The 25,467-nt window shown below is 41.2% G+C and overlaps 1 protein-coding gene across 3 annotated transcripts in view; it reads right to left on the minus strand.

Annotated features, from left to right (window-relative positions):
• pak1 (p21 protein (Cdc42/Rac)-activated kinase 1) overlaps positions 1 to 25,467 on the minus strand; it is a 52,197-nt gene that overhangs the window by 18,765 nt on the left and 7,965 nt on the right. For 2 of the 3 annotated variants that reach the window (XM_030398455.1, XM_030398476.1), the window contains exons 2-5: positions 21,850 to 21,914; positions 5,462 to 5,681; positions 1,220 to 1,314; positions 38 to 185 (exon numbers count right to left, since the gene is read on the minus strand). In XM_030398455.1, the coding sequence (XP_030254315.1) occupies positions 38 to 185; positions 1,220 to 1,314; positions 5,462 to 5,654 (436 nt within the window). In that variant the 5' untranslated portion in view covers positions 5,655 to 5,681; positions 21,850 to 21,914. Of the gene's footprint in view, positions 1 to 37; positions 186 to 1,219; positions 1,315 to 5,461; positions 5,682 to 8,299; positions 8,401 to 21,849; positions 21,915 to 25,467 lie in introns of those variants that run through there. The other variant, XM_030398466.1, reaches the window with a different exon arrangement.

The following is a 25,467-nucleotide window of genomic DNA, read 5'->3' on the forward strand; positions in this document are numbered from 1 at the left end:
AGACAATGTGTGTGTGTGTTTGTGTGTGTGTGTGTACCTGTGAAGCTCATATATTTCTGGCTGTTGGCCGTTTCTTTCGAGTCGTAGAACTTTAAAACGTCGAGGACCGCCTGAGGATTCTTCTTCTGCTCCAGTTTGGTGATGTTGGATGTCTGCAGGAGCCGAGCCCACTGCTCAGGCATGCCCTACACACACACACACACACACACACACACACACACACACACACACACACACACACACACACACAAAGTTTTACTTCTTTTCAGATTCCATATATTCCATGTGTATTTTTTAGTATTGTACATTTTGAACCGTATTAAAGAACAATTTCCAACGCTTTATGATGAATAATAAGTTTGCAGACAAAAACAACACATACATCACATACATCACATACATCACACACACACACACACACACACACACACACACACACACACACACACACACTCCTAACGAGCCAGTCTTGTCATATTCGTACTTCAGTCACATAAACTGGGTCACATCTCCTCGTGTTCTCTCTCTCTCTCTCTCTCTCTCTCTCTACTCATCTGTCTGGGTCAGTCCATCCAACACATACACACACACACAAACACACATACACACACACCTAACACACTTCCTGGTCCATCACTCCATCCCTTCACTCTATTCAGGTCTCATCTTTCTTCCTAAACCATCATTTCCTCCATACACTGAGTGCCTCGTGTTGAATCTTCACTGCTCTGCTGTTGTTTACTCACTGGATTATATTTAGATTGTGTTGATTTGAGTAAAAATGACAAATGGTTATTTGCATATAGAAGTGTGTGAGCCGCAGGAACTATGTCCCAGATTACAGAAAAGGAAGGAGTACACACACACACACACACACACACACACACAATTTAACTCCCAGCTAAAAGAGCTTGGTCAGGCGGATCAAGTGAGTCAGCTAAACAAGGCGTCTTTGTCCAATGTGATTATTTAAAAAGGTTCATTTGCAGAGTACAAAGACACACACACACACACAAACACACACACACATGCACACACACACACACACACTCACACACTTGCATGCAACAGTAACTATGGGTCCTTTGGTAAGCAATTAAAAAGTGATGTAAACACACCAGACACACAAATACACACCAAAGAAACAGTTCAGTACATTTAGGGGTGTGTGACACACATGGGAACAAAAACACACACACACACAGACACACACACTTACAGTAAACTCTCCAGTGACAGCATCAAAGCCGACATGGATGGTGTGTTCAAAATCAGACGGCAGAGAAATCTCTGGACGCTCCTTCTTCTTATAGGCTGAAAGACAAAAAAACGGTTTGAATATATTTACAGATCAGTTTTAAATATACTGTATACATTTCAGGATATTCTAGGTTTCAACTGTAAGCATGCAGGATTATCTGATAATTCACTTCCCTTCAGAACAAAGGTTATGAGTGAGAAACAGTAGAAAACTAAAGGTTTAAGAGTCCTAACTCGACTCTCAAAGACTGCTGAAGAGTGGTTGAGATGCTGTACCATTCATCAATCAATCAATAATTAAACTGACTGTAACAGAAAATCCTAAATGCAACATTTTTGGGGAAAGCTCCCCTGAATAGAAGGTACAAAGAAAGCCAGGTTCATTAAAATTCTTAAATCCAGAGAGAAATTGTAAGAAGGGGTAGAGGCAGACGGCGAGGGAAAGCTTGAGGATAACAACCAGAAAATTAGGAAGTAGAAGGAGGAAGAGGAAACTGGTGATGGAGAGAAAAATACAGACAGAGTGAGGAATAAGAAAGAGACAGACGACAAAGGAGACACCATATGTTGAAAACGATGCAAGATGATCCTTTGGGAAATCATAACTCCACCAAGAGACACAGACAGCAGAGCCCCCTGGGACGACTCACAGTGATGCAGGACCACCAGCCTCCCACAAGGCATCATGGGTAATCTGTCTGCGTGTGTGTGGAAGTGTACAGTGAGTTAGTTTGTCAACAAAAATTAGGATACGTTTGTTCCTCCTTAAAGCATCATAAAAACACTGAAAATACACCACTGAAGTAAAAAAAAAAAAAAAAACATACTATAAACTGAGCAAATAAAAAACTTAAAGCAAAATGTGTTTATTCATCTTCGAGCTGATGAGAAGATTAATGCCACGCTCACAGCTGCCTGCCTGCAGGTGGTTAGCTTTTAGCTTAGCACAAAGACTACAGCTGGTCTGTTACAGCACAAACTCTGTGTGAGTACAAGCATGTGTATATTGTCTAAAGTAGGCCAGCCATGTAAACCTGTTACAGCACTGACTCCTTTATCTGTGCAGAACTTTGACTTATTGAATTGACACTTAAACACCTTTATTTTTAGGTGTGAGACAAAAGACCAAATTCTTTGATTGGAGCTTCCTGAATGTGAATATGTAATATATTTTCTTTCCTGCTCTATGACAGTAATCTTAATATCTTGACGACTAAACACAAGATTTGAGATACTTTTTCACAGTTTTCTAACTAATCACAAACAAAAAACCTTATCAATTAAGTTAGAAAAAAATAATCAGCACCTTAATCGACAGTGACAATAATCGTTAGCAGCCCTACAGTAGTTCTCATTAACAATCTGTACAGGATTTAAATTGAGTTTCTGTAATCCAGCACTACTGTACTACTGAGAACAGCCTCACTGTTCACTCCTCGTCTCCTCCAGCTGTATCAGAGCTGTGTTGACTTACTGCTGATGCAAACAGTGTTTCCTACTTCTGCTGTTTCACATGAAAAAACTAAACTAGACATTTTCAACATAACTTAATATTTCATGGAGGAACGGTAGAGAGAGAGAGTTGTCAGACCTCCAACACCAGTGGATGTACAATATGGATTAATCACATGTTTCAGATTATCAATCTAATCACTAAAGTCCAGACATGTAAATCAAGTAATTTGGTCAAAGTCTAAAGCAAGTCTTGAAGACAAGTCACTTTATTACTCCATTGAGTTTCTGCAGTCTAACCTTTAGTACCGTATCTTTAATATACAACTTTTAATATTGACAGCCAGATTAAATTAAAACTGAAATACTGAACAGGAAACAAAATTAACACGGTCGAGTCATTCCTGGCATTGTGTCTCAAATCAAGTTCAAGTCCTCAAAACTGTCACAAATGACTCAAGTCCACAACTCTGCTAAAGTCAGTATCAGATTCAGAATGAACAACAGGTGCATCACTGGCAGGTGTTTATCTAACAGTTCCAGTGCAGGTGCAGTAAGTGCGCAGCTGTATGGACTCACTGTATGGATAATGAAACAGAAACAATTTGCTGTGTTGAGAGAGATTCTGAGTGAGTGAATCTGCTCCCAGTGCTGACACAACAAGGCCAAACTCATCTGTCTCCATGAGCACAATAACACAGTAAACATGATGCTATTTATATAATATCCACCACTGGAAACACTGCACGCTTTACTGAATGTTCTGGCCTTTCCTTCTAAATCAGTGGCCTCACTGCACTCATAATTGAATCTGAATAATATCATGTAATCCTTGTTTGTGTTGTGAAGACTACAGCCTGCACACTTTGGTTTTCTGTAGCAGTCTGTTTGTGAGGCAGAAATACTCTTTATGTTTGCCCAATTAATTACTGGAATTCAGTGATGTTTGTATCTTATGGACACTGGACCAAAGTTTAAAATAAATTCATTTCTGACAGCGTTCAGTGTTCTTACATATCTATTTTAGACAAACATGGAGCATCAAACAAACTAGAAAAGAACAGCTTGCTCTGTCTTTGATGACAACACGTCGGTCAACACACATCGACTGTTAGCATGACCACATTAACAGTGTTCCTCATTTCTTATCAGCACATTTCTGCACCTCTCTGCACTTTCTAACGGTTGAGATAAACAGTAGTTTCCTCAGCCGACTTCAAAGAAGCTCAGAGAAGCTAAAAGAGAGTTGAATTCTGCTGCAGAGCGTCTGAAAGCAGCGTCTGACACAATAAGGCCAGACTGATGTAAACTATACAACGCTGCTCTGACACACAGAGGGAGGCTGTGGAAGTGGAAGCAGACACTCTGAGGAGGTTAAAACATGTTTGCTGACTATTGATCGAGCTGCGTCTGGTAATAAAAACATGATATCTTGAACATTTTGTCAGAAAATGACGTGGAGAAATTCTGGCACCGTTTGAAAAATGAAAGGCTTTAACTGGTGTGATTTTAACGTGAGGATAAAAACGTTTTTGCTGTGACACCTTGTTGCTTCTTTTTAACCTGCACCTCTTCTGAGTTCATTAGTTCAGGACAGTGGTCTCTCCTATATTCGAAAATGTAATCTATACTTGCATGACTTTATGGTTTCTTCCACAAATGACACAAATATAAGCATTGTGAATTTCCACAATTTGGGAGTCATGCATGCAGGGTCGAGCTGAAGTCTGAACAAATGAATGTTGAGTCTTTTTGGGGAAGATGGCGAGCGACTCTGCGCCAGAAAAGAGAAGAGTTGTGACTTCGCTGAGTGACCTTTGTTTGCTCTCATCGATACAGCATTACAACACAGACAACTGTCAAAACATTTAAAAGGTGTAGATAAATGCGCAAAACTGAATTTATATCATGCACATTTCCTCTGTTAGTAATCAAGACCCTCATTACTTCCTGGATAGCAGCAGATGTTTGTGAACACAAGCTCTGTTTCAACTGATCTAACCGTTAAACTAGTAACACAATATCCCCAGACTCCCTTCAAATTCTCAATTTTGAGAGTTGTTGAGTGACTTAATTCATTGTAAATTTCTGTTTCAACCGCTTTCACCATTTACATGCATTTAAATTTACATTTATAAAAGAAGACAACATTTCATCGAGGACAAAACAGTAAAACGTAACCAACTAGGAGAAACTTTATAAACTGTGAAACGCTCTCTGACAAATTCTTGATTCTTTAGGCCTGATTCTTAATTTGCAGGGGCGGTTCTAGGGGGGGGCCAACAGGGGCCAGTGCCCCCGTAACTCTGAGTCTGGACCCCCGTGTTGCCCCCCTAACAGGGAGTCTGCATCAATAATACAATGACAGATTTCTTGCAATGATTTTGTTTTGAAGGGAAAGGCAGAAATAAAGTGTCTCAGCAGTTTACTACCCAATCAAAATTGCTGAAATTGTAAACACTGTTTTGTCTGAATGAGGGATTTATCTTTTTTTCTGGGTTGTGTGTGCCCCCTAACAAAAAAGCCGTCCCCAACCTGGCCCCCCTATTAAAACTGGTCTAGAACCGCCACTGTTAATTTGGCAAATGTCCAACATCAAGGTCTTTATCTTCTTTGGGTAAAAACAGCAGGTCAGTTTTGGGGAGACGAGATTCAGGATCACAAGCGGTCACTCAAGACATATAGAGTGCAAAAGTGCTTTGCTCAAAGGCAACATGTGTGTGGGCAGAAATGTGACGTCAGCACTCACTCTTATCGCCTCCTCCGGTCAGGATGAAGCGGATCGAGCGGTCTTTCTTCTTCTTGTCCTCCGGGTTCGGTGGGAGGGGCTTGGAGCCGTGGTTGAGAGGGGCGGGGTCCTTGTTGCAGGAGCCAATCATGGTGCTGGTATTCCTCATGGGCGGAGCTGGGGGCTTGTCCTCGACCTCCCCATTATCAGACATCTTCAGCTAGGCTGCAGCCGGCCGCTCCTGCACAGAAACACACCAATCACAGAGGAGACAAGGTGAGCGGCAGCGGAATCAACCAATCACAGTTGAACATTTAGAATTAATTCATTTTTGTAATTTTTTATTCGTATCTTGAATGTTTACCTTTTATTTGATTTAATTTGTAAGGTCCCATTAGTTTATCTTTTTAATATTGTCTTGTCTTTCAGATCTTAGTTTTGTCTTTTATGTGCTACGTAAAAAAGCAACATCAAATACAAATGTATCACATATTGTTGGTTAATAAGTAGGCTGTAAATCCATAAAGGAACAAAAACAATGTAATTACCAACAATAAAAGGTCATTTCCTCTGCTGTAGAAATGTGAAGAAAACCAAACGGAACACAATTTTTGGTTTTGGTTTTTTATCATCAAGTAAGAAGTCAAAGCTAGAAAAGGAAACGAACCAAGAGTTTCCATTTGCTCACTGAATCTATTTGATCTACAAACACTGTGCTGACTAAACCATGGTGTGTGTGTGTGTGTGTGTGTGTGTGTGTGTGTGTGTCTACTGACTCAGACTTAAATGCTGTGAGGAGGAAAAGAGCAACTTTCTGCCTCTTCAAAAGATCACATGAACACTCAAACACACACACATGCACGTACACACACTTTGTTGTGTAATTACAACCTGGAGTATGTACACACAGCTGAGAGGCAGAGAGGGGCATTTTAATGACACACACACACACACACACACACAAAAACCCTACACCACCATGCACGCAAGCTAACCTGCTCTGCTAAATGCTCCAGTGGACGCAGAGACCCACGAGGATTCTTATGTGGGTCAGAGCTACACAGAAGAACACACACACACACACACACACACACACACACACACACACACACATACACACACACACACACACACACACACACACACACACACACACACACACACACAGATAATGATGATTCATCAGTGGTCTATTAATCCCCATTAAGAATTTGATTTGTCAGAACATTTTTACAGTCCTGACAGTATCAGTTCCCTGCAGGTGTTTTCAGCAGGATCAAATATGCTGAGCAGAGGAAACAGCACGTTTCTGGTCTGTACTTTGTTGTATCAGGAGAGCTCTGCTACATTTCATCACATCAATCCAGACTGCATATTAGGGTAACAATATCACAATATGATTAGTTTTGCAGATATTGTGATTCGACATCATTCACGATCAGTGGAAACAAATATTTTTGCACATTTAAGCTGACAAAAAATGAAAATCACTTTGATTGTGGGGGTCTGTACCAAATTTTTTTTTCATACATCTGGTGAAGAAGATTTGTAGGTCAGGACATCATACAACGCTACAGTACTTCACTTTAATGCCGTTTTGTCACACATTTTACTTTTATCCAAATTAACTGTGCAACACTTATATTCATCAATAAAGTCAACACTGACAGCCTGAATTAAATGTAGTTTCTAAGTGTGTTTGTAAGAAAAAACCCCAGGATAAGTTACTGAGTGACTCATGACTGAGTCGGTCTGGTGTCTTTCAGTAAAATAAAACATTTAAAATATTCAGATTCTCCTTGTACGTTCCGGATCGAATCCCCCAGGCTTTCCACACCAGAACAGAACTTTTAATAAAAGGGAACTCCACATATTAAAAAGTAAACAGCTGAGAACTGAGGGCGTTTTCAAACCTGCATCATCCAGTCGTTGTTTGAACAGATCTGAACACAGCAATCGTACTCAGACCACAACAACCACACTGAGACTTAAGAGGAAGTCCAGTCACAAACTAATTCTGGAGTGGTTAGTCTGCGATGGGAACGTAATCCAACCAACCTCAGTCTGGTCCAACTACAAGCCGACCTTTAGATCTCAAGAACAGGGAAGATTTGTAAAACCAAAGTGGGGATTTTGGAGTAAAAAAAAACCTGAATTATAAGTGAACCACAGCAGAATTATCATATTAAATTGTTTTAATCTCCGTTGTTTACCTTCCTGCCCAGACACATCTAACCAAGGAGAGAAGTGAATGTTTCCATATGGCTTTCAGAGCGAAATCAAATCATCCACTGATTTGGACCAGAACAAACTAACATCCACCACAGGTTTGAAAACTCATCATATGATGATCTGTGCTGTTCAACATGATTAACAAACTGATGAGTAAAATTAGTTTCCCATTAATGGTTAGGAGAGCTCTGACAAAGTGTTTTAAATCACCAAATGAAACCACCAAACTCAATTCTCAATGTCAGACGGGAGATTCTCTCACAAAACTTCAGCTGAACTTCCCACCGAGCTGAGTTTTGATCAGCAGCTGCTCTGTCTGCAGGGGTGTGATGGCATCAGGCACACGATGCTTCTTCACCCCGCAGGAGGCTGAACATGTGACAAACTCCACAGGACAATGTGAAATAAAACAATTCTCCATCAGGGAACAGAAAATTATTTCCCATATATAATGAACTATAAGAATGCTGAGCAGAAACAAGCTTCAACAAAGTTTTAAAGAGATTCAGCAGAAACAAGAAGGTGAAGGTTCCGCTCACACATTCAGACTCAAAGATCATTTACAAAATACAGATTTTTAACCCAAACCAATGAGTTCCTCTCTGCAAGGCAGCAGGTAGAGCTTACCTTAGCAGGTGTGGACAAACATGTCTACAGCTTCAATCCACAAACAAAAAGCAAAGAAATCGCTCTGTATGAAGAGAAACTGTTGGCTTCACTCAGAGTTACAGAGGAGAGTGACTGACGGAGATTGAGGCTCCGCCTGCCTTTTGACCGACCCTGCCTCCCATGGACGATGATGTCACAGGATGATGTCACAAGGTGAGTCACATGAGGAAGTGGGAAATATGGCATACACTTCAGACACACACTCAGACACACACACTCACACAGAGGCACTGTGAAAAAAGTGTTTATTGTGTCTGCTGGTTCCACACACACACACACACACACACACACACACACACACCAAGTCACACACACACACACACACACACACACACACACACATCAAGTCACACACATGTAGAGAGGTGGAGTGTGTTTACAGTCACACATACAAACAATCATTGTTTACAGGGAAGTGATACTCCCTTTGTTGTCTGTTGATCTAAGACACACACACACACCCACAGACACACACACACCACAGACACACACAGACACACACACCACACAGACACACACACGTCATCCAAACACAAGCACACACCCTGAAACTGACTCTGAGTCTAAAACCACCTTTAACCCCTGAAATAGCTTCTTTATAAATAGCCAAGTGGTGACATTATAAATCTTTGTCAATCTTTAACACACACACACACACATGCACGCGCACACACACACACACACACACACACCACGCACACACACACACACACACGCACACACACTGGGGATGTGACAACAGAGGTCTCATATTTCAGACACTGCTGTCAGTTTCAGCAGAGCCCTGTTATCAAACAAACCCACACACTGTCTGCTATATGACACACACAAACACACACACCCCTACACCCACACACACACCCACCCACACACACACACACACGCACACATTAATTGACCTTCTAAAATGAACACCAGATGAGTAAAGTGAGGGTTTTCCCAAACTTGTAACGACTTCATCCCTAAACACGATACAATCATCTCCCCCTGACAATGTGTCATTGAGCAAGGCACTAATCTTAACTCTCTCTGACATTTGACCCCCTATAATCAATCTGGCCAACGTTCAAGCTCAAATCATAAAATACGGTATACAATATAAATAACTTTTATATTTTGGAGTGAGTGGTGAGTGGATGGCTGTTGAGTAGATATTTTTTACATTGGGAGACGTTGCACTGGACTACAAGTACTAACAATGACATAGAAACAACATGACATGATGTCACACATTACAACATGACAACAAGAAGAAACAACTCAACATAAAGTGACGCACAGTGTAAGAAAACACAAGCAGACACAAGGCAACGACTTCAGGCAACAGAGTCAGACAGCAATTCACTTTATACTTTGCTTCATCAGTTAATCTTGTTTATTTTATCTAATCATAATCCCAGAAACATCAAGACATGAAACGTAACCGAGGTTAGTAACTGTGGACAAGAGAAGAGACTGCAGAGCTCAACGTCTCAGAGGATGAAACCTTCAAAACAACCTGACAAAAAACTTCACAGCAACCAGTGGGTCAACAAAACAACACAAACAGTCTGTGTTTATGGTGTGCAGAGAGACACACACATATACACACACACACTATAGTGTGTCTGTCTGACTGATGAGAAAATATCACAGTGTCAGAGACCTTATATGATATTTGGGATTACAACACACACACACTCTCACACACACACACACACACACACACACACACACACACACACACACACACACACACACACACAGGATGATTACAGCGTGTCTCAGAGCCGTCATGGCCGACCCATCTATTCCTCTGCTGACAGCTTTCTCACATTTCATCTCCTCGTCCACTTTGCTTATGATCTACTCCTTTCTCCTCTTTTTCTTGTCACACTCTGCTTCCTTCTGTCACCTCACAGGAGTCTCCATCTTTTCTTTTTCACATCAAAACCTTCTTTTCTCACGTATTGACCCTTGCAGTGTTTCCGTTGCTGGAACTACAGAAACACTCTGACTGTAGTGTTGGAGCGTCTTCCTCTACAAATGATCTTTGGTCGTGGATAACCACAGAAACCAGCAACAGCCAAGTTTTGTTTTCACTCTTTATCAACTTACTGCCAGAATTAAGGTTAATTAATGACAGCTGATATGAGCTGCAACCTGAGATGTTGTTGTAATGTAGGTTGTGTAAAGGAGAGCAGCGCTTCACAGGCAGCAAGCTGAGGTTGGAAAATAAAAGATCAGTGGAAGGATCAATATTTGATCAGGAGCCATCTTTGTCTGCTGAGGCTGAAGTTTGATGAAGGTGGAGGTCAGAACAAAACACAACAGGAAGGTGAAAGAAACAGTCTGAAGAACTGAGGGAATCTGCAGCATCCCGTAATTATTCTGTGTCTCTCACTCTGACCACCCGCATTCTACATTACAGAGTCATCTGATCCATATTTACTATAGAAATATTGATTAGCGCAGCCTTAAAATGGAGAATCACTCATCACTTCATATTCTATTCTCTCTCATCACAAACAGCTCAGCAGCAGCCTTCAAACCATGATATCAAGTCTCTGGAAAAACACATTACTGCTGCTGAGATGAGGCAGCGCTTCACGACTCCGTCTACTGTCCATCCACCTCACCGACTCATTATGTCCATCCGTCTATAATGTACTTATCAACGACAACAAAACAGAGACAATATCTTTTAAATATACATCCAACAACCACAGGCAGATACTGTACATGTTCATGTCCATGTAAGAGACTCACATTATACACACACACACAGACACACACGCACATCTCACAAGATAGTAACCAATAAATGTCAGCACTTCCTGGAAACGCCATGTCAGCCTCTGCAGCCACGTTTACTGGAAGAAGACACACACACACACACACACACACAAAACCATCCGTGCATACATTAACCCTCTCTGACACACACATACACACACATCGGTGCATGTCATTGCTGTTTAAACTCAGCACAGACTTCCTGGTCTCCTCCTGCACTGCATCTCTTTACTCACGCTATCAAGTAAAACATTTATCCTAATGTCCGCACGTTTCAGAACAAACATGTAAGGAGCTAGTCTTGCTAAAGTTGTTTTTATCTGATTTATATGAGAGTTCAGGCAGACGATAAACAGATCCATAATGTGAATCAGGCTGGAATAACTGTAAAATAAATGGCACATAAACACATTTTTGTCTTTTATATTAGGTAAGTAAGTATAAAAAACAGCCAAATGAACAGAAACGTGTCTATTCGCCAAATATAGCTGCAACAATTAATCGATTAATTGCTGGTTTTCCTTGACACTCACTTTGGAATCTGAGAAACTGTGATTGAAATTTTTCACCCAAGAATTATCAATTACTAATCAAAATGATCATAAGCTTGATCTAGTCATGGCTACGGATATAGCCATGACATTTAAAAATCAAATATTAATACACACATATTATAAAATTGTGTTTATAATCTTTTGTCACTGAAGGTGGCTGCAGTGCATCTTAACGCTGCTTGCCACCTGTCATGCTGGTTGACTGGACAGCAGGTCAATTCTGCAAAAAAATTATTATTTTATTCTACTGTATAGCAGCTATTGTTGCCACACACAGACACACACACACACACACACAGCTACACACTTACTTCCCTCTCTGCCTCCGTCCTTGTTAAACATTTAGCTGACCTAGCAGACCCAGCAGGGGGGATCCGCCCCTGTGGTAGCCAGGAGAGTTCAGTGTCTCTGGGCCCGGTGAGGCCACACAGCCCTGCCTGCTCCTGGATCTCCCACTGTTACACTCACTCACTCAACACTGTGGGACACTCATGGCTATAACAACCTGGGTGTGTGTGTGTGTGTGTGTGTGTGTGTGTGTGTGTTTGAGTGAGGGAGGAGATAAATAAGAGACATAAACAGGAAGAGACAAAGAGACAGAGACAGATGAAAGGAGAGATGGAGACATCAGAGCGGGCTGCCGGCCAAAGAAGCAACAAAAGAACAAAAGAAGAAGAAAGATGAGGAGTAAATTTCATCTGAGCTCTGAAATCCCCAAAACACCAACCGAGACAAACAGCAGAGAGACCGAGCAGGTCTGACTGATCAAGACAAGGAAACACCGGAGAGGAAGAGGAGAGGAAGAGGAGAGGAAGAGGGGAGGAAGAGGAGAGGAAGAGGGGAGGAAGAGGAGAGAGGGGAGGAAGAGGAGAGAGATCAAATTCTGTCTCATCTGTCGACTCTGACATCAGGTCGTCATGGTAATGAGACAAACCCCAAGGCCCAGACTTCAAATGTATATTTTAACATATTTTATAGAAAAGACACGTATATATGGATACATGTGCAAATCTCAACACACACACACACACACACACAGAATCCATTTTCAAGTTCAAATGCATAGTGTCTCCATGCACACACACACACACACACACACACACACACACACACACACACACACACACACACACACACAGAGGCACGCTCGACCACACCCATTATAATTTGGGTCTCTGAAGTGCCAACCTCAGCAGAGTTCTGCTCTACTCTCTTCATCCGGACTTTTCTTTCGTGTTCAATACAGTTTTCATTCTTTTTCATTTGTCATCAGCTTGATTAATGTAAAACTATTTTCTATGCTTTACTCAGTGTTAGGCCTACGACTGACAATTACTTTCATTATCAATCTTCATTATAATCTGATGATTAATCTGATGATTACCGGCCTGAAATGATGAAATTTGAAATTCTGCTGCTGGAAATATTCCCCAACAAATGCATAACTTCCTCTTTGTTCTACACACTCCGCACTTTCAGTAATTATCAACACATCTGACAAGTGGTGAGGGTGTGTTTAAAGGCCGTGCCAGTGTGTGTGTGTGTGTGTGTGTGTGTGTGTGTGTGTGTGTGTGTGTGTGTGTGTGTGTGTGTGTGAGACAGATGGTCATTTTTGAAGAGCAGGATGTGGCCAAACATAAAATAATGGATAGATGGGAGGAAGGAGAAGAGAAGCGAGAGAAGAGAAAAGAGGAGAGGAGAGGGGGGGTGGTGGTTTTCTTCTGCATGAATGAAGGACAGAGAGAGACAGAGAGAGAGAGAGCGAGAGAGAGAGAGAGAGAGCGAGAGAGAGAGAGAGAGAGAGAGAAAGAGAAAGAGAAAGAGAAAGAGAAAGAGAAAGAGAAAGAGAAAGAGAAGTTAAGAAATTAAGAGAATAGAAGCAAAGAGTAAGAGAGGAAGAGGGTGTGGATGAAGAGAGAGCGTGCGTGACCAAATAACAGACTGTCCCTTAGCAGGGGGCACACACACACACACACACACACACACACACACACACACACACACACACACACACTGCAGTAGATCAGTTGGAGGTGTTCAGTGCCTTGCCGGAGGGAACTTCAACTCATAACAACAAAATCGGTTCAGATGTCAAAATCCCTCTCACTTTACCCATAATCCTTTGTGTTTCAGGCTCCAGTGGTCGGTTCACATTACATCCCAACTCCAAATGAGCAGCTCTCTATTTAGAGAACTTTTCAGGTTTTAAACTTCTTTGCATTGTTTTTTAGTGCTTTACTTTTCTGCCCTTCGAGTCTCTGTAAGGCCTGTGGACCTGAGAGCTGGAGAAATCTGTGAGATAACTGATAAATATTTTTCAAGCAATAACTCTAAAAATTCTTAAAACTCTAAAAGAAGGTTTCAGCTTCTAAATTGTGAGGAATTTATTCCTTTCTCAGATTCACATGATTGTAAATTGAATTTCTGGAGAGTTGGTCAGAGATAATGAGGCATACTGTAAGAAGACTTCACTTGGGGCTTTGTGAGATTGTTGCAGTTAGTTCAGGAGAAGTTAGAACAGACCAAACATTTAATCAAGATGTATTAAGATGGACTAATCAAGAAAATAATCCTCAAAGTTATACATAAGATTAATAATAACCAGTTGCACCCAAAGTCTAATGACTTTAAGACTGCTCAAAACCTTTTAATGTTAATCTAAACAGAAATAAAATCATCACATCAACAAAAGCTGATGGCGTGAATGGCTTATCTTCACACAAAAACATTTTTTAATTGTTGGTATGTGTTTCTTTGCTTTTATCTCCATCCCCACAGCGACATTGACGTGTATCATATTGTATCTTATTGTATCGTATCAACTGCACGAAGAAACAACAGGAGTTTTCAAAACAGAAAAAAATCATCTTATTCAGCTGTAGTCACTCTATCTAAGGCCTTGAATTTAACATTATTTCAGATGTTTCAAGAAACTTCCCAGAAATACAAGAGTTCCATAAATAGAACAGAACACAGACACAGATCACAGAAATATCTAGTGCACACACACACACACACACACACACACACACACACAGGACATGATTAACTAGCTGTCCGTCCGGCTGTGTGTGCAGCACATTGATTATGCAGGTTATTATAAGCAAGGCATCCCATCCCAGAACTCCTGCCACACACCATACAACCATCTGTGCAGCCCCGCCTCAGCATATTGCCTTCAGGGACCAACTGAGGCCACTGTGTGTTTTCTGTGTGTGTGTGTGTGTGTGTGTGTGTGTGTGTGTGTGTGTGTGTGTGTGTGTGTGTGTGTGTGTGTGTGTGTGTGTGTGTGCTGTGCGTGCGTGCGTGCGTGCATGTGCTTATAAAAACATACATAATAAATTTAGTTCACTACCGACTGAGATCATTTGGGCGATCTCTGGCTGCTCGGCTCGGTCATGAGAACATTTACGTGACATTTGTCGTCGATGTGAATAATCAGTCGAGAAAAGCTGAATCTCATTTTGTCGGTGAAGTCGACTGAACCACTTTTGGCCCAGACGCTGGTACAGCTTTCTCTACTGTCCAGTGTGACAGACTACAGCTGACAGCCAATAAAGAAGACCAAAAGATCAATCAGTTAATGATCAGCAGATATATAATCACAAATTGCTCATATTAGCCTGTTTAGATGTCAAAAATAAGATACTCTGTGAGTGTGTGTGTGAGTGGCATCAAAGGCTAGATCGTGATGTGTGTGATGTCTTTGTGTGTGTGTGTGTGTGTGTGTGTGTGTGTGTGTGTGTGTGTGTGTGTGTGTGTGTGTGTGTGTGTGTGTGTGTGTGTGCGCTTCTAAGAGCAAGTACATAGAACTACAAAGTTATCACTGACAGTATGGACCCCAGAGTCTTCATTTAAGTCAACACATACACAACAAAATCCAATAAGGACTAGCACACACACACACACACACACACACACACACACACACACACACACACACACACAGCTCTACATAATCAATGCTGACATAGGCTACAAGGTCACATTAAGACCCCCAGCTGGGAGACCTGATGTTTCAGGTCTGCTGTGCCCTGTAGACTGCAGATACACACACATACACACAGACACAGACACACACACACACCTTTTTCTGCCATATGTCTCCTTTTATTTCTAAATCTATTACTTTCCTTCTGCATCAAATGAAATCATCATGAGAACAATTGGATTTCCTTCGATTAAAAAAATTGATAAATCCAATTTTTACATGTAAAGTATCGTTCAAATATTTAATCTCATCCTGACGAGGAGTTGATGATAAAGTGCGTATTGTTTAATCACCATTAATAATCTGATGAACCAAATACAATATGCTAATAAGCAACACTGTAGAGGATGAGGCAGGTGTAGAGTTACTGTACTGGTGATGCTTCAATCTGTGAGCTGGCATTACAGGTGTGTGCGGCTTCCACCTGTCAATGCCGGACACACACTAACAAGCGATTATGTCTCAGGTAACTAATACTTAAAGTGTGTTATCATGGAAAACAAGCACGTTGTGTTGCATCATATCTGATCGTTAACTTGCCCAGTTCTTTGGAATTTCTGTTCCTAATCATGACAGCTGCTAATTTATTTCTTTATTTTTTATTTAAGATTAATTCTAACATTTGTCATGTTAATCATGATGCACACGTACATAACACACAATTTTGCCACAGCTAGCCAACATACGTATGTAAGAAAGTTGTGTCACCTTTAACAGGCGTTGACTTTGACTGCATCACCGCCTGATATTGGATTGTACGGTCAGGTATAAAAAAATCTACTTCTGGGGAAAATGAAAATGAATAATAACTTTATTTCAAAGTGGTTTCCTCCAGACATGAACATAAAGCAGATTGAAGGAAGAGAAATATCAAAAGGAGGACAGCATTGAAGAAGTTATTAATGATTTATCAGCTGAGCATCGCTGACTGTGTGTGTGTCTGACATCATAGGAAAGGTCCGAATCAGCAGCTGCTATTGGTCAGAGTTGACTGCCACTGACTGATTGGCCGTCCAAAGTCGACCTGATTGGTTTTTACGAGAAGCAGAAGAGCTGGAAAATACCAGCAAATAAAAGCAAATGAGGAAAAACAAAAATGTAAGTAAACTGTCTACACTGTAGACTGTCATGTAGGAGAGGATGTTTGCAAAATCAGCAGTCTGAGGAGGACAAAACCCAGAAGAGTTAAAAAAAAATACAGGACTCAAATTTTGAATTTTTGGATTGAAAACAGCTAAAGAAGAGGAGAGAAGAATAGAAAACATCCAAAATCAGATTATAGTAAGACATGAGAGAGAAAGAAGAAGAAGATGGAAGATGAGAAGCTGCAAGAGAGGAAGATGTGAAGCGTTCGATTCAATCCCAGGATGCACTGCACAGCCTTAAGTGGCAAGTCCTCTAATGATGGTAATAGGCTTAATGTAAACACACACACACACACACAAACACACACCAGGTATCCATGGACACACACTCTACCCTATACTGTACCATGATTGAAATCAACACACACACACACACACACACACACACACACACACACACACACACACACACAGCAGTTAGGCTCGCATAATGTGAGCCATAAACATGATGGAAGCATCTTGCACACACACACACACACACACACACACACACACACACACACACACACTGCAGTGGAGATAAATCAGTCGTGGCATCCAATAGATTGCTGCACAGCAGAAGAAGATTCCTACAGTCTGTCCTATACTAAGCTGCAGGTGTGTGTGTGTGTGTGTGTGTGTGTGTGTGTGTGTGTGTGTGTGTGTGTGTGTGTGTGTGTGTGTGTGTGCGTCCTATACAGGGTGGAGGATATAGGTATGTATATGGCGGTATTGTCCCCTACAGGCTCCCGTACATCTTTGGTCTCATTTCTCCCTTCCAGCAGGTCAACACCACAAATCAAAGACAAAGACAGCAACAGCTTGACTTTATCCTGGAGGCTCTTTGCAGGTTAGACTTTTTTTTAAGTTCAAATAATATTCACCACAAATATAGAAAAATAAAAAAACACCTTCAGTGATTCAACAAAAAACAGCCAAAGGTAGAAATTCAGTTTGTAAAAAGTTAGATCTGTCAAAGCTGTCCAGAGAAAACACTCTTCACAAACAAGTCAATAAAGAATCGATCAAAAATAATAAAATGATAAACCTGACATTGTCTTTGTGCACACAGGATGAGTGACTGGAAGTTAGCTGTGTTGTCTTAGAAATGTTTTGGGGTTTCATTGTTTTTAGTTGAACAAGTGAGGAGGAGAGAAAAAAATACTGAGAATATCAACAATCCCACTTTTGATTTCGATGATGGAAATTGAAAGCACATTCTGAGCCATCTTCAATTTGGAATCCCAGTCGTGACAGCACTTTTATTTCACACACTCTCGCTGTTTAAATTAAAAGCTACATAACTGGCATGACAGCTAATTATGCATTTCCCAAAGGATCAAAGAGAAAAAACACATTTAAACTCTCTAAACTCTGACAGCAGCTGAACCCTCTGTCTCTCTCTTTTTCACACTTTTCTACTTCGTCTTTCCATCACCACATCAGCGCTCACTCCGTTTAATCTGTCTGGAAAGTTTTCTGCTTACAGCTATTCATCATTTCAATGTGTGCAAGGAAGAAGGAGGATTTAAAAAAAAAAAGTTTTTAAAAAGACCGAATGAATGAAAAGAGGAATCTCTCTGGTCTGAGTGATCCAACAATGAGCAAGCACGAAGAGAAGAGCAAGACAAAAGAGGACAAAAAGGGAAAGTAACACAGAGACTAAGTGGACCAGCGGGAGCGAGAGACATCCTGAGAGAACACAAAGTAGAGAGAGAGAGAGAGAGAGAGGAGAGAGAGAGAGGGAGGCCGGAGAGAGAGAGAGGAGAGAGAGAGAGAGAGAGAGAGAGAAATAGGAAAGGGGGCAATTGGGGGCCAGAGGAAAGTAAAGAGCGAGGGATCAAAGAATAGACAGAAAGCTGAGTAGCAACATGAGACCACTGGAATTTAGACAAAACCATTTTTCACTGGAAAATCTGTCTGAGAGTTCACACACACACACACACACACAACACACACACACACACACACACACACACCCACACACACACACACTTTCTTCTCTTGATCAATCAACAGAAAAGAAATCAGCAACTCTTCTTATAAAATCTGTTAATTGTTTATTTTGAAAATTAAGAAAAATAAATGTGTCAACTTTATATCAGGATTTTGTGACATCAGCTTTCTGCTCATGGGGTCAGGTAACTTTGGGGAAACTGGAACACGTGCCTGATTTCTAGTATTGAGAACAAAACAACACTTTTTAAGTGGAACTCCTGAAGCCATTGCAGGTGTGAATGCTGAAAGCTGCTGCAACTTTCTTGTTCCTGCTGCAGTTTGTTCACTTCCACATGTGTACTGAAGGAGCCTAGTTCAAACTGTGACAGCCAGCGTGTTTTCTTTAAAACCTTTTTTTTTTAAATTCAGAAAAAGAAGAAACCAAGAATAAGTCACATTATGATACAATTCATGACACATTGCCTATGATAATAATAGTATCACCATTTAGCCAATCTGCGATAATTGATACATCACAATATCCATCTTTCTGAAAATACGAAATACCCCTTAAAAGGCCAAATGTGGGGATTTTATATTGATTCACTGGATTGTGGTGTCACAGATTTTGGATGTTTTAAAAAAAATGTGTGTGCGTGTTTGTGTGTGTGTGTGTGTGTGTTGTGATGCCTGGTTTATCTCAGCCATGCCATGAAGACACGGGATGGCAAGCGCACGCACACACACACACACACACACACACACACACACACACACAATCCATCAGCTTCATATTACACACAAGCTTGAAAGCAGTGATACACCTGTCTCAAAGGTATCTCTCTCACACACTCACACACACACACCAAACTAAAACAGCTGTTCCACCTGGGGTAGGAGAGAAATGGGAGTTCTGATACTGTGAAAAAATCCAGCAATGAGCTGCGTTCCACTCACTGACTGGCTTTAAATCTGCATTCTTTCTGATGGGGGGGATAATGAGTCTGGGCAGCTGTCAGGCCGGTATTGATCATTTTTCATCATTGGTGGTTTTTGTGTCCGACTGCCACTAAAATAAATAAATGAAAAAATGCAGTACTGTGGCTCTGATGCAGCATACTGGTCTCTCTGATGTCACGAGTAATAGCCAATCAGCACTGAATAATCTGAATTAGTAAAGTAAGTAGAAACTAAAGTTATCAAATAAATGTAGTGTAGTGAAAGTATAAGTAGCAGAAAATGAAAATGTTTAAGCAAATTACCTCAAACGAGTACGATACTTAGTAAATTGTAGTAAGTTACATTCCATCACTGGTTTTTCTCGACTTTGAGACAAAGATTTTTATTTTTCATGTGAATGTATACCGATTCCAATCAGAGCATGTGAGCGGAGTGGAGCGGCGAGAAAGACCACTCTCCGCTCACTTAAAATGTCATTCAGCTCCTGTGAAATCGCTCCACGCTCGCTCAAATTTAAAAGAGGGAGCAATTCCTGACGTTGCACCTATATGACGTGTCTGCTTGCTTTTCGAAATATTTTACAAACTCCATCTCTCAATAAATGACCTCCTTGAAGGCACACGTGAGTCTGTGTGGACTTGTGCATGCACTAGACTCGTGGAGAGCGGTATCGGAGCGGAACTGGAGCGAAACGGAACCATCGCTCTGGCCTTTGGATTAAAACCCGCTCTGCGCTCCGCTCCGCTCACATGCCCTGATTCCAATTATCTGTTATCGGACTACAGGATGACTAATAAACGATGTCACCTTAGAAAAACCAGTCAACTCCTAGCTTATGAGAAAATGAGCTAACTTCTCACTTCACGACAAGATTTTGTGGAAAACGCTGGAATATGGAATATGTTGGAACATTTTATTTCAGGGAGTCGTTGGGGATCACGAGGATGTGCCGTTTCTGCCTCAATATGAAGTATTTGAGTTTTTTTAGTGAAAAAGAAAAAAAAACTTTGGACCATACTGTATCACACATTCCTTTGTGTGGCAATATTCAAACACACACAGAGGCATCCAGAGCTCACACACACACACACACACACACGCGCACACACACACACACACACACACAATGATGCAGTACATAAAAAATGCATGGCGAGCCCTCAGAGTCTCAGTTCTCAGGAGCACCATGAACTCCCCCACTCTTAAAGACACACACACACACACACACACACACACACACACACACACTCACTCAGGTGTGCTGGTGGGTGGAGGGGTTTCTTTCTCCATCCCTGATCTACCAGCTGTCAGACTCCGCCCTGCCGCACCCCAATTACTATGGAAACCCCATAAATAATGGAGGCTGCAGTGCATTCTGGGAGCCATCAGGCCAGAAAGGCAGAATCCCATTACAGCTGACTTACATAATGTGAAACACTCTGGTTTCCCTCAGTGAGCCACAGCACTGATGAGCTGCTGCGTGCTTCCTCTGAAATGTCTTTTGTGTATGAATGATCTAATGAACAGCATGTCTGCAGGGTGACCTGATCCAGAGACAGAGACTGAGAGCAAGAGTCCGACAAATCCCTGCTGCAAGAGGAGCGTTTCTCTGCTTAATGAACACTCTCAGCATGTTGGATTAAACAACACATTCAGCAGTCAGTAATTAACCAACTGTGCTTTTGTGTCTTTTTCTCCATGTCTCATCAAGACAAGAATTTAACAAGAAAAACACAAATTATCCTTTTAAATAAAATGTTTCCAGTGTTTGCAGAGATGAAACAATGAACAGCTGAATTTAATTTGGTCTGGTTACATCCGACTTCAACCCTCAACCAAAAGCATCTGTATTTGACAACCTGGAAATTAGTCTCAAAAATCAGAAAACATCTTTTTTAGAATGTGTGCACAACCAATGGTCTTACTACACTATACTATGAAACATTCAGCCTCACCAGATATCAAGGAACAACTGCTATGTAAAGATTGAGTGGAATAAAAAGCACCTGTGCAGAGAGTGATATCACAGTCCCTCTTTGTTTATTATATTATTACATCATTATTATCATTGAGCTTCTGTTTATTGTGTTGGAGCTGATCTGGCACTGCGTATATGTTAGCACATGTTAGGCCTCTCCCTTCGTAGACTCAGAATTACAGTCTTACCTGTTAATGTCGTATCCGGGTCGCTCCTCTCACAGAAAAGCAAAGAGGCAGCTTCAACCTGCAGCCTGCACACAAACAGAGAGACAGCCGTCATTACACACTGCTGATCAGCTGACCACTTACATCAAAGCAAGAATTTCAGCTGATTTTGTGTTCGTCTTTAACATTACTGTTCCACACGGGTTCCACACAAAGGTATCACACAGACTTAGGCTAGCAGGCTAGCAAAGGCTGAGAGTATTTCCTGGGTTGTTAACTTTTAATGCCGCTCAATAAAGTCTCATTTTATAGTCCTGCAGTCAACAGCATCACAAGAGGACATGACGGCATGTAGATGTCACTTTAAAACACGATTACGATAATCACAGAGAGAAACAACAGTGTGATTTTCAACACAACTGAACATGGTGAGAAGTTATCGACACAAAATGAAGAATAAACAGGAGCAGCCGCGAAACTCATTCACAAAAACATTCACATGAGAGTGGACGGGGCTTCTGTCTGTGCTTTTTTCTCTCAGCAGATGGGGTCCACATGCCGTCACACAAACAAACAGTCCGTCGTGTTATAAGTGAGGATGAAGCCGTTTGTGTGTCCACAGCGTGTCGGTGTCATCGGGGGCTCGGACGAGGATGAACAGATGATGTTTGAAAGAGGAAGAGGGAGGTCAAACAGAAGGAGGGCAGGAGGTGAGAGCCGGCCCTGCAGCTGTCCACACATTCACACCTGACTGTGAGAGGACACACACACACACACATCACACACACACACACACACGCATGCACATGCCAACAGCCAGAAGGTTATGCACACGTAGCTGTAGATTATGGCTTATTTAGGTGTTGGTAAACTCTCATTACCACAGGCTAATGTGACATGTTGCCAGCTGTGTGTTCATTGCTCTTTCACCTGTGCCACACACACACACACACACACACACACACACACACACACACACACAGACTCAGGGTAACATTTGGCCCAGCGTTAGCCTTTGCTAATAATACATCTACTCATTAAGCTTCCAGTTCAGGTGAGCTGCAAGATCTCTCAATATCTGATGGACTGATGTAGGTTCACTTACAGCACTCAGTTCAGACAACACAAGACATTCAGAGCCGCTGTATCCAGGTAAAGACAGAGCGCCGTATTCCTATCACATCTGCCAGCCTGGCTCCACTCGGTTTGACTCGCTGTAGCAGGGATTTGCATTTCCACTGGGCATATCTGGGCTACCTCCTTGAAAGCGTGTCGAGGAATGACCGCGAACAAAGTGGCTCTGCTAATTCAGTTACAAACACGCTTCATTTACTATAACTTCTTCGGAATAAAAGCCCCCCGTTTAGTAATTTAAAAACATTTATTATGAAGTGGCATCACAGGAGAACACGATGAAACAGTAAAACACAACAGAATTTTACTTGAGCAACTTGTTACTATGCAGATTCCAGTAGAAGTAGTAGAAGAGCAGTTTTTTTATTTCATTATTTCACTGAATGGGCAACGTGATAAAGTAAATAAACAAAATAAATAAATAAAATGTGGAATATTGGATCAGACCGAAGAGGCCGATAATTGATTTACTCAAAGTATACATGATATATACTTTTTTAACTTTTTACTACAACACTACAAGTACATTTAATATCAGACACATATCCTTTATATGTGTATATCCTTACAACACTGCTCTTCTGTTAGTTTGCACTACTTACACTCCGCTGACACTGACAGTTTATTAAGGATAGTGTTTGATAATTACCCAGTAATCACTAATCTATAATCATTATCAACAGGTTTATTAGTAACTTTGAAACAGTTTGGCTGCCCCACATGCAGCTTCATGCTGTCAGTGGTAACGTCATTATTAGATCAGACTGTGGAGGTTTAGCTCCAAATTAGCTTTGTCTGTTCAGTTCAAGGCTGAAGCATCAGCGACCACAGCAGCCTGTAAATCCAACATGTTGCTCTCTAAACCGGCTTTGTCTCCCCCCGACCGGCCGCCTGTCTTATCTGTGAGGTGAAACTCACACGTACAATAAGTCAGACTACTTGTGCGTGTAATGTACTTGGCAGAGAAATGTGAAAGTAATTGTGTTTCATGGCAGCAAGCCTCATTATTCCTGCAGAGCATGCTTGTCATCTGATGAATGCTGACAAGCAGCTGCCGGAGACGCTCACACGAAAATATGTTGGAATCTTACTCAAAATGTAAAACTAAATATGTGGAGGTGTGACGCATCAGTAGACTTTACAGAAATAAGCATTGCGGATAAGTTTAACCCAAAATTAAAATCATTAGTCATCTCCTGAACAGGAGTGACTGAATTTACATTTTTGGGTGGACTCATCCTTTAAGTTGAGGACGTTATTAGTGTGAATCAGGGCTGCAACTAATGATCGTTTTCATTACGGATCAATATGCCAAATATATGCACGAACATATTGTTCGGTCAATAAATAAATAAATAAATGAATGTCCCCGGAGCCAGTGTTAAAGTCTTAACATTGTTTTTTGTCCAACAGTCCTAAACCAAATGATATTCAATTCTGTTCAATTCAAAGAGGACCAAAAAAAAGACAGCAAATATTCACATTTGAGTAGCCAGAACCAGCGAATTATTAGCCCTCCATTATTAAAAAAATGGCTTACTATATTAATCCAATTATGAAAGATACATTTTCTGCTGATCCATTAATCCTTTAAACTGCAGTTTGACTGCCAGGTCTCTGGAAAATACACCAAAACCGAGCTCTTTGGTATCAATATGGTTTATTTAATGTTTTTGGACACTTTGAAAGAGAGAGAGAGTGCATGTTGAGGGCAAGCTCATGCGCTCGACTGGCCATATTTAAAATTTGGAGTGTGCAAGCGAGCGACGAGGGTGTTGTTCTCGTCTCTGCTGAAACGGAGGTGAGAACACAGCATGAAACATCCCCCTGGGGAAGGGACGAGATGGGAGAGAGGCAGAGAAAATGAGAAACAGATCTTGGCCTGAGAGCGATGAGGCTGAGAAGACAATCAGGAAAGATACAACGAGAGAGAAGGAGGAGGTGGAGAAAAAGTGACAACCAATATAAAGATGTTGAGAGATGGCCGCCATCACAACAAGACATTTCAAGAAGCAACACCACACCACATGTTAATGCCTATCATGTTAGCGCTCTGAGCGATTAAAGGCAAAACAGCTTCTTTTTGCTGTCTATGTTGGCCCCACACTGAGACATGATGCACATGAACACAACAGAATCACAAGTATGACTTCCTAACTTCAGAAACAGGACTGTCCCAGGAGCATGTGAATGCAGCATGCGTCCAGTCAGACGAGGCAAGTACTCAGTCTGGTAATCATAGAGTGGGAAGTTTGTAGTCCTAAAAACTACAAGACTCTTAGTGGCGCTGACGTCTAAGTCATGTGACCGTGATGTGTTCTGTTTATAGCCTAACATTAGCTTTTTACTGCTAGAGATGTAATTTACACCTGGCAAATCAAAAAAAGTAGCGTTCATCTGTGAAGATTATCTTGATGAACAAAACATGTCAGTATCATAAACTTGTGTTTGACACAGAGATTATTTTCTGCAATAATCCAAAAACAAAATCCCATCAGCTTTTTG

The sequence above is a fragment of the Sparus aurata genome, chromosome 2 (assembly GCF_900880675.1).
Source record: "Sparus aurata chromosome 2, fSpaAur1.1, whole genome shotgun sequence".
NCBI lineage: Eukaryota > Metazoa > Chordata > Actinopteri > Spariformes > Sparidae > Sparus > Sparus aurata.